The sequence below is a fragment of the Siphateles boraxobius genome, unplaced genomic scaffold (assembly GCF_051911475.1).
Source record: "Siphateles boraxobius isolate OS27281-9 unplaced genomic scaffold, OSU_SipBor_1 49, whole genome shotgun sequence".
Classification (NCBI taxonomy): domain Eukaryota; kingdom Metazoa; phylum Chordata; class Actinopteri; order Cypriniformes; family Leuciscidae; genus Siphateles; species Siphateles boraxobius.
In genome coordinates, this window is record NW_027509130.1 from 1,285,665 (window position 1) to 1,296,402 (window position 10,738).

At 37.7% G+C, this 10,738-nt stretch overlaps 1 protein-coding gene across 2 annotated transcripts in view; it reads right to left on the minus strand.

Annotated features, from left to right (window-relative positions):
• The window catches only part of polr2f (RNA polymerase II, I and III subunit F), a 66,569-nt gene extending 56,085 nt beyond the window's left edge, over window positions 1–10,484 (minus strand). The window contains exons 1-5 of one of the 2 annotated variants that reach the window (XM_077202524.1): window positions 10,289–10,481; window positions 9,926–9,995; window positions 5,733–5,863; window positions 947–1,018; window positions 282–597 (exon numbers count right to left, since the gene is read on the minus strand). In XM_077202524.1, coding sequence (XP_077058639.1) covers window positions 507–597; window positions 947–1,018; window positions 5,733–5,863; window positions 9,926–9,995; window positions 10,289–10,308 — 384 coding nt within the window. In that variant the 5' untranslated portion in view covers window positions 10,309–10,481 and the 3' untranslated portion in view covers window positions 282–506. Of the gene's footprint in view, window positions 1–281; window positions 598–946; window positions 1,019–5,732; window positions 5,864–9,925; window positions 9,996–10,288 lie in introns of those variants that run through there. The other variant, XM_077202525.1, reaches the window with a different exon arrangement.
• Between the last annotated feature and the right edge of the window lie 254 nt (window positions 10,485–10,738).

A 10,738-nucleotide genomic window follows, 5' to 3' on the forward strand; every position in this document is an offset into this window, starting at 1 on the left:
CAAAACCTAAATCCATAATGCAAACAAGCCTGATTTCTGATTAAGATCTTACTAGTGTGGATTGTCATGTTAAAATTCACTGTAAAATTGGTTATTTTACTTAGAAAATCCTCAGAAAACGGATTCATCTTAAATTTAGCAAGTAAATTACCAACTTATTTTTCAGTGGCTTCCATAAGTATGCGTGCACGGTGCACAATATGAGAACTTTCTATACTCATGTATCACAGTCATCAGTGTTTTATTGTTTCACAACAACAAAATAAAAACAAAGAGTGGCATTTACTACAAAAAGGTTTAATCTTGCATGAATAAAACACAAATACACATTAAATAAGGAGATTCAGAGTGAAGTGTGTGTGTGTGTGTGTGTGTGTGCTGCCCTCATGTGGATGAACACCAGACCTGCAGGATGAAACCAAACCTCCACTATAAACCAGAGCAGAACACACACACACGCGCTGTAAACACTGATGTGTGTGTTTGTGTGTGTGTGTGTGTGTGTGTCAGTCGGTGATGATAAGCTCGTCGCAGCCCCAGTCCTCATAACTGCCGTCAGGAAGATACCGGCGGATGATGATGGGGATCTTCCTGCTCCTGAGGGACAGTAACACACACACACACACACACACACCAATAACACAATTTATGAGACTGTTTTTCTGACTGTTCGTGACTGTTCAACACGACAGATGAGAAACACACATCAACAGTTTGTGACTGTTCAACACGACAGATGAGAAACACATATCAACACAACAGACACACACACACACTTGAGACAGTTTTGTGTGTGTATTATATAACGCAGCTGTTCTCAACCATGAGTTCTCAATATGACTTTCACATTTATATTTATTCATTTATCAGACGCTTTTCTACAACAAGCGCTTCATCCTAACAGATCCTGGAGTCAATAACAGTCGTGTGTGTGTGTGTGTCGTACTTGAGCTCCTTCATGGCAATCTGCAGCGGATCCGTCTCTCCTTCCAGCTCCACCATCACTGGCGCGCACATCCTGTCACACAGGAAGTGATGTCACTGAGCACATGCTGTCACACAGGAAGTGATATCACTGAGCACCACTGAAGCGCTAGCACAGCAAACCCAGACCTGTCAAGCTTGAGCACCAACAGTGTGACGGGGTCATATCATATATACTCACATTTAGACACAAACGCACGCCTATCTTCATAATTCTAGTTTACTAAAGTTTTTAATTTGACCCAAATCAAAATGTCACTGCACTGACTGCGCTACATTATAAGATACAGTAAAAGTCACTTTTTCTCCACATCATTTTTCATGATTAATATTAAATTGCATAATGTGTGCTGGTCAACTAGTCTAAAATTAAGAAAAAGAAAAAAAACACAGGATCATTGTGTGCACGAGATTAATTTAAAATAAGCTATTAATTTATTATTCCAATATCCAAATATGATACTAAATCCCACAGAAAAAAGGGTTTATATGCGTGACGTGCTGATTTGCATTTGATCATTGATCACATTATAAACAGGACATGCATTAGTGGAATAAACGTTAGCCAATACAAACATATTTATAGAAAACAGTTCACAATGAATAAACAGGACCAATAATAGCTAAACGAATCCATTACTGTACGCTCACACCGCCGCCGACTTGAGCTTCCAAAGCTACCGGAAGTCATTCATTTTCAATGGAAGCTGGCTTCTCTCCGCTGCAAGGAGCGTCAAATCCATCGGCGTCACGTTTTGAGCGTCAATCAGAAAGTTGAAAGTAGCTCAACTATATGGTAATGAGCTATGACGCGGTTCAGCGGCAAGACGCAAGCAACCAATCGGAATATAGACGTCCTACACGCTGGCTGATTCCGGAGAAACATACGATGTAAACTTTCATTCCTACCGAAACATTAGTTCAGAGAAAATGGAGAAGCTAATCATCACCGTTGCTGGGTTTCTTATCATTTATGATATGATGTTGTTTGCATATAGGGACCAGTTACAAAAGAACGATAACGGGAGTCATGGACCCAAAATCTCAAGAGTCCGACGTCTTCTCTGCAAATACAATACAGCAGCACCAAACACAACAACTTCATGATGATCCATGATGATCCAGTGATACACATTTGACGATGAGCGCAACTTTTATTGGAACTATTTACGAAAGCTATTTTTTTAAACAACTTTTAAGAAATCCTTTAAATTATATCTAAAAATCTGGATATTTATGCAGAATCACAGTTATGCTGTAACAAACAACATAAATCACAAACATAAAGTTCAAATGATGATTGTCATAATATAACCAACACCATCAGATCACTTTTTTTTCTTTGTTCATCTGGCAGTTATAACTCAGATAAAGCAGCCAAACAAAATCTAAAGTTAATAATATAAGGGTCAAGAGACCAACTAAAGCAACCAATGATCACCATAACGGTGGCTTACAATTTTAGATTTTCTCCTTCAGTGATTCTGCTTCAGGTATCTTCAATAATGCTCAATCACTCAATTAATCACTTAAATATCTCATTAACTTTAACACTCTTGAGTGTGGACTCATATACACTCGCGGGAGTGTTAATTTAACACTGGAGTTTTTGCTGTGTACAAAGAGCCGTAGTTAACTGACAAGCTGAGCCATTAGGGCTGCAACTAACGATTATTTTGATAATCGATTAATCGGACGATTATTTTTTCGATTAATCGATTAATCGGATAGAAATTAAATTAGATTTTTTTTTTATTATAACTAAATAAAACCGTAAATCAGGGTATTTATGTGTAAAAGTGTACTTTAAAAAGTGCAAAAGCCACACATTGAGTTTTACTAATATCAATATTTGCATTGTTTTTAATGATAATTGCTGATGGCAAGTTGACAAACATGATTATTGTTAAAAAAATGATATCCAACATATTAAGTTTTAACACAATTTTTATTAAAACAAATTTACACAGACATGTTGTTCAGATGTGAATATCTGAACTAAAAACAAACTAAAAACATCTAAAATATATAATTCATTTAATTTTTATTTAAAATTAATTATATATAAGGAATATAAGCATAAAGAATATAATATATATTATATATAATATATAAAAGAATAATATAAGGATAAATTGATTAAATAAATATAGAAAGACTGAAAACAATTGTGTGAATGTAGAGCCGCAGTAGATCGCGTTTGAAAAACAATTAAAACTTAGTAGACAAATGCTATAAAAAGAGAACGGAATGGAGGTAACGTTACCCAGCAAGCTAACAGGCTTGAGTAAAGGACAGGAGAAATTATGCATTAGTGCACAAGCATTCGCTGAAAACCACTGAGTACAGTGACTAAAAAACAATATTTTACTGCTGCTGTTATTAACTGCCTTTGTATTTAATGCTTCACTTTGTAAACACCGTTTTAATTTAACCTATTTCTGCAGTAGCGCTATTTTAATCCATCACTTACGTTGCGAGCGAACTGATTGCGCAACCTGATGCTCGAGACAAAATACAGACATCCCAAGATCCCGGAAGTCCCGGGAGTCTCCCGCATATTGATTGCGGCTCCCTGATGCCCGCGAATTAGTTCAAACTCCCGAAATCTAGAGCGCGCAAGCAAGAGCGCGCATGCGAGACAGAAGAGACTGCTCCAAACCGTGTAGCGCGCGCGCTCAGCAGAGCGCCTGAGGGAGAGAGACCTTGCGTGTGTGTGCGTACCAGTAAACGCTCCCCGTGACGTAAGCAGACCAACTAATCGATAATGACATTCGTTGACAACGATTTTCATAATCGATTATAATCGATTTTATCGATTAGTTGTTGCAGCCCTATGAGCCATATCGCATTAAATATCACTGGCGATACGTCCGCGATATTGATGCGATATGGCTCAGCTTGTCAGTTAACTACGGCTCTTTGTAGTAAATGCCGCTCCATCTGAAAGCAGGTGAAGGCGATTAACTATTAATCAAGGAACCGGCTTTACTGACGAGATGCGCATAACAATATCGTGCGATATATCGCCCAGCTTTACTTGCTTGTTTTTTCTGTTTACATTTCATGTTTGTGACTCTTCTCTTCTCTCGAACATAATGCTGTATTACTAAGTAATGCTGCTACGTCAGAGCGGCTAAAGCGTCAACAAGCTTCCCCGTACTATTGACAAGGCGTCTTTGACAGGGCGGCCAGAGTTTTTTTGCCGCTCAAGTCGGCGGCGGTGTGAACGTACAGTAATATTCTAAAAAGTATATCAAGTATAAGTTAGCCGACATATAACGAGCGGTTGTTTTCACGGTAAAGCGTCCATCATTTAATGAATTAAACAAGAAAAATGGATGAATAATACAAAATACTTTCTGACATAAAAAAACAAGCAAGAACCAAATTTAAACCTAGCATGTCAATTTTAATTTTTACAGTTATCTTCTCTCTCACTGTGTGTGTGTGTGCGCGCATTCGTGTTTGTGAGAGAGATCGGTACTTTTTAAACTAGCGTGTTAATCTTATGAATTCGAAGCAAAATAAATGTAACAGAATTAGGTATTTTAGTTATTATTAAAGGGGTCATCGGATGCAAAATTCACTATAGTGTAAATGTGCAGTGTGTGGACACAAACACCACACAATGAAGAAAATACATTCACTCCTTTTTTTTTTTTAAACCTGAAACAGTCTAAACACTCAATAATCAAGGATTATTTTGAGATTTTGGATTTTCTGAGCAATATGATGTCATGATGCTCATGCTCCGCCCACGACCGATGAGCCACTGTCCCGTATTAGCATATTTCCAGCATTAGCATATTTCCTGTATTAGCATATTTCCTGCATTGCACAAACGCTCTCAAGCGCTCACAGCTAGCGTTTCCTGCAGAGAACCTAGCGCTTTCAGCCGGCTAAACAGGCTTCGGTGGAAACGAGGTCTTAAAGAGACACACTGAAGCGGGTCGCTGTGAACAGAGCCGTGTTTGAGGAGGTGAAAGGTGTTTTACACAACCAGAATTTTAAACAAAGTTTGTTACAAACTTTACATGAACACCCTAAAGAATCATTTCAACTTGTGGAAATGTTCATCCGATGACCCCTTTAATAATATAACGTAACACACGCAGGATACGTTTCTCAACACTGAGAATTAATAAATAAACGCCTGTTTCTCCAGACTCGCACTTATCAGTAATACAAAGATCACAGCACTTTCATAATCACTCAGACATAGCCATTTCAATTATATTTAGATTATATTGTTCAGCATTACTTGAGCATTTTATAATCTGCATGGATAAATTATGTTTCCCTCTTATCTGTGTGGCCATGAATGACAGAGCGTATTTTAAGTTAATCCACACGATCACTCCTGTTCCCCTCCAGGAGTCATCATCAGTACTGTGATTACTGTAACGTTTATGAAAGCAGTCAGACTGCAGGAGTGTGTGAGGGATCGAGAGGGATTCATTATTGCTGTGGATTTACAGTCTCTTTTTAATGATAGGCCTCATGCATCTTGTCAATCATCCCGCTTGCTATTTATGGAATGAACGCAGCGCTGTGATTGGTCGAACTCTTCTTCTTCTGCTGTTGCTTGATGTGAGTGACGCGCGCGCACAGGTTTTTGCATAGTTTAGAGTGACAAATCGTACCAGCGTCCTTTGAGGTCAAAATGCGTACAGGTCTGCAAACCTCAGCTCTATAGTCCAGCTGTAAACTGAGGTGTGTTTGTGCAGGGGTCAGAGGTCACTCACGCGATCTGCAGTGCTCGTGTCCCCAGGACTCGCGCGCGCTCGTATTTGGTCATGTACGGTGTGGTGATTCTCTTCTGATTGGCCTGATGACCTTCACCCGCCGGCAGGATCTGGACGTTCTCCTGATCCTCCTACACACACACACACACACACACACACACACACACACACACACGGTGACAAGACTGTCAAAAGAGACTAAAACTAATCCACTGAGACTGAAATTATGAGCCGAAAAACTAGAGAAACAACATTATTCTCATTACAAATACTCACATGTGATTATGCTCTGAAGAGTGAGAAAGTCTGTACAATAAATAGTATTATACTACAAGGCTGTTGAATGCTTGATTCTGATTGGTTGAGAACGTTCTAAGGCCAGGCTATTCAATTGGCGGCCCGCCAATCATCTCCATATGGCCCGAGGGCACCTCAACCTCCCTCGTCCTCTTTTCCTGGCGGTGCGGCTAAATTTGGTTAGATATGCGCGTGACCGCAGTGGCGCCTGCAGCTGTTCGGCTATACGCACTGTGTGTGTACCATGAGGCGCTCCGACTGACCTGAGAAACGTTTTCAGTCCGAATATTTCAGCAGTTATTATGTGTGTGTCCCGTATTTCTGTCGACTGAACCAGCCATATCAAACATTCGTGAATTAATCATTCTTTGGTTCGATTATTTCCTTTCCATGAATTGGCCAAACGCGCTTGCATAACGGTCTTAAACGATTCGGATTCGTTCGGGCCGTTCTCTCACTGAATCATCTGAAGCGGTTTCTCGGTTAGTAACAACAAATAGAGAACAAATAGCGCTGTTTTCAGCTGTCTCACTAGTTTACTTGATCTACGCAGCACGGCCCAGTGGATAACGGAACGCAAGCTTAAAGGAGTTGCGTTTACTCCCGGTCCCGGACACTATTATTAAACAGCGTTGCGACATCCAGTGAGAAGCGTTTCAACCTGACACACTAGTTTTCAATCGGATGAAACAGCCTCAACATTCCCAACACGAGTGATGAGGTAAATAGCAGAAACATTGTGCCATGAACGAAGTTAGATAAGACTATAAATTCCCTAATAACCAGCCTTACAAACATTTACCATGAATGCAGGCTAGCCTACTGTAGTAATTTACCATGGTTTGGGCAGACATGTGGAATATTTATATTGAATACTATGTTATACTCATTTATATTGCATTAGATTTATTAGGGGGCTAGAGGAATATATAATTAATTGTGTGTATAGTTTTGACCTGTTTAGGCATTTTTTGGTAGTGAGTGAGTAGCCATGCATTGTTTTACCTATGGTTACGAAGTCTCACTGTCAGGATATTGTAATTTAAGCCTATAATAATTATTAATAAAATATTTCTTACCAATAGCTATGATCTTGTATAATTCATATATTTGTACATAGCTGTTATTTATTATGGTCTTATAAATCTGCATACCACATTTCCAAGTAAATACAATACTTTTATTTTTACTTTAGCTTACTCATTTATACTGTTATGTTTCAATAAATAAGCTAAACCCATCGGCCCACCTCAACTTTTCGATTTAATAATCCGGCCCTCGAATGAAGTTAATTGTAGGGATGCACCGATACCACTTTTTTCAGAATCGATCCGATACAAAAAATTCTGAGTATCGACCGATACCGATGCCGATCCGATACCAACACAGTTTTTTTTTTAAATTAAGTAGAATTTATATAACTCTCTGTGTGTTGAACTGATAATCACTCTTTTGTGTGTTAAACACAATCTACTTAATACAGACAACTTCATCATAAAGAAAAACAAATCCAAAAAATATATGATCATAATCTATGACAAAAATGCTTTTATAAACTAGATTAGTGGATAATTCAGCAGTAAAATTTAGTCTAGAAGAATCATAAGTCCACAATAATTGTATAAAATCTGAACATTTAGTGAAAAATACAAATAAGAGACAATAAGTGTAACACTAAATCTGGTAAAACGGTACACATTGTTCTTTGTATTGTAAAATACATTCATGAAAAACAGGATAACAAAAATCAAAAAGATAAATTATTTTATATATAGCTATAGGCTACTATACAATTGAGACATGTCTTAAATGTATATCACAGCTGTTTAATGAGGCAGTAACATATGATAGATAGGAAAGAACAAGAAAGGCCATTAATAATCTTTCATTGCGTCACTGTATTATTATGAAAGGCTGCAATATAGTGCGGCACAAAGCGCTTATGCGCATCCCGAGTGCAGAATGATGCGCTTGAAACAACACGGAGTCACAGAGCGCAGCCCGTCGAGTCCGCATTGAAAAGTTCAAAGCACAAAGGAAAGACATATTGATGCGTAGTGTATTATACAGTATCTATCTATGCAATAGTTTATTGAGCCTTTCATTTTAACAGTTTTAAATTTTAGTTACTGTGCGCGTGAAGAACAATTATAGTGGACTCTACTCTAGTGTTGTGATCTAACAGACACCCGGTAGAAACATGATTAAGTTAACGTTACAGCAATAAAGTCCAACAAGATAAAGTTGTTTTATGCCAAACCATAGACCTTTATTTACAGATCAAGTATAATAATAGTAACATTGAATCATCTTGGAGAGGGTTTCATCATGTTGACGGTCGTAACCGAACGCGACGCTGAATACTGAATGAAGAATGATTGACAGCCGCAGCGGATGGAAAAGTTTACGTGATCTTGAATTTAATGACTTAAATGTTCATTTCTATCTCACATTATACTATAATGGCTTCAGAACACTTGTAATATAGTGCACGCAAACCTTATGGTGCTTTATAATGTTTTTGGTGCCTTTGTGGGGCTTAACAATAACACAGAATAGTATACGCACAATATCGGATTTGGATCGGCCTCGTCTGGTCGATACCCGATCCGGCAAAAATGGCAGTATCAGAGCCGATACCGATGCTGAGTATCGGATCGGTGCATCCCTAGTTAATTGAATAGCTCTGTTCTAAGGTGTGCAATTATTTTCAGGGAAACGCACGGCTAAAGTAGTTCCAGGCAGGATTGACCGCATTACAGTTCCATATCACTGCGCGTAGTTGACCGTAATAACGGAAAATAGGATACAATTCATACGTTCACACACATTGCTGAGTCTGACTTTCAAAAGGGATGGAACCGTCAGAGCGAGCTGGCAATGAAAGTGAAATGTTACACACGTGTGGAAGTATTTTGGCTTCAGGAAAACCGATGGAGCATTGGTAAGAGATGTTGCCGTTTGCAAAGAGAAAGACAGCTATAGTGTCACCTGTGAGACGTAGCGGTCTCGTATCTCTCACGGAGGACGTCTCACAGGTGACGTTTATTAACACTCACGCCACCATTCTCTCACGCCCCTCGTCCTGCTCGCCACAAATACTGTTTCTGTATTCTCAATAAAAGGCTAATTATTTTTTTTTTGTTGATTTATTTGAAACTTATTAGATATCATGTAAAAATATCTAGAATTGAATCGTATCGTATTGAATCGTATCGCGGGAAATTCTAAAGTATCAAAAATAATCGAATCGTTGGCTTAAGAAATCGGTATCGTATCGAATCGTCATTAAGGCTCCGATTTACACCCCTAAAGATTAGTCTACTGTCAATAATAGAAAAAAAGAATGAACGAATTAAAACGAATTGAATTAATAAAAAATAATTTTGATGCACATGCTTTTCTGTCTCATTATTGCAACATCTCTCTCTCTCTAATAACTGCATTAATAACTGCATAAAGCCGGGACACACTTACTAAGGCCAGTTATGAATGTAATTTGATACTTATGACTGATCATGCCCAAATGCAACAGCAACTAATATTTACATAACTTACATTATACGAACACAACAATAAGAATCATTTTTAAATATATACTTTGCTGTATTTTTTTTAAAATCATTACAGAATTTAAAGTTGAGGAGTTTAAATGTACTATAATGTCTTGTAAATAATGTCACAATGCAAAAAATTAAAATTCTTATATAGCAAATTAGTCTTAATATAAATTATATAATGCAAAATACAATGACTTTCTCGTTTCCTTCGATTTTGACATGAAATATCAGACGGAAATCTTGACATTATATTATATGAGATTAGACTACATTAACGGTCATATCTGTCAAGCACTAGTGAGCATATGAATATAATAAAAACAGATATTTTCTTACATCTTCCACATTCTCCAGATCATCCAGAGGCTCTTCATCTTCAACATCATCAAAGTCTCCGTCATCAAAACTGATCAACAACAAACAAACAGAAGTGAACAAACAAACAAAACAAACAAACAAACCCAAGCGATCTCACGATGTCAACTAAATCCTAAACTAAAAGATTTACTTAATCACGATGTAGAGAGATACGGAGTTACTCGTGTTATAATATCGTTCACAGATATAACGTTAATGTTTAAGTTTTAAAATAGATATAAGGATACTGTAGAAATATGATCTCATCGTGTTGTTTTCATACACACTTTAAACTACAGTAAACATTTAGAAACCACTGTATCAGACGCTTTCAGAACTCACTTGTCCTCGTTGTCAGACATTATTAGTGTATTGTGTGTCGTAAAGACGATTAAATTGTGAATTTATCCGATAATTTCAGTGTGTTGTTGCGTCTCGCGACTGACTGCAGGACGAGTCGAAGCGTGGAATGAACTTCCGGCGGTGCTGTGCTGCAGTTTTCACAGTCCGTGCAGAAACACAAGCGCAAAATCACTGACCTTCCCCAAACACACGAGCATATCGCATTTTAGAGCGAAAAACAAGTTGAACAGTTTAAAAACAGCTTTATTCATTTGATTCCATTTAAATAGCGCGTTTTTAAGAATATTAAGGCATTTACATGTACATTAAGTATAACTAATGCGGGTTGCTTCACGAAGCTTTCGGATCTCGAATTAAAAACCATAGGCTTAACGTTACATGAAAGTGGTTTGACAACAATGAGTTAAACAATAAGCTAGTATTAATTTA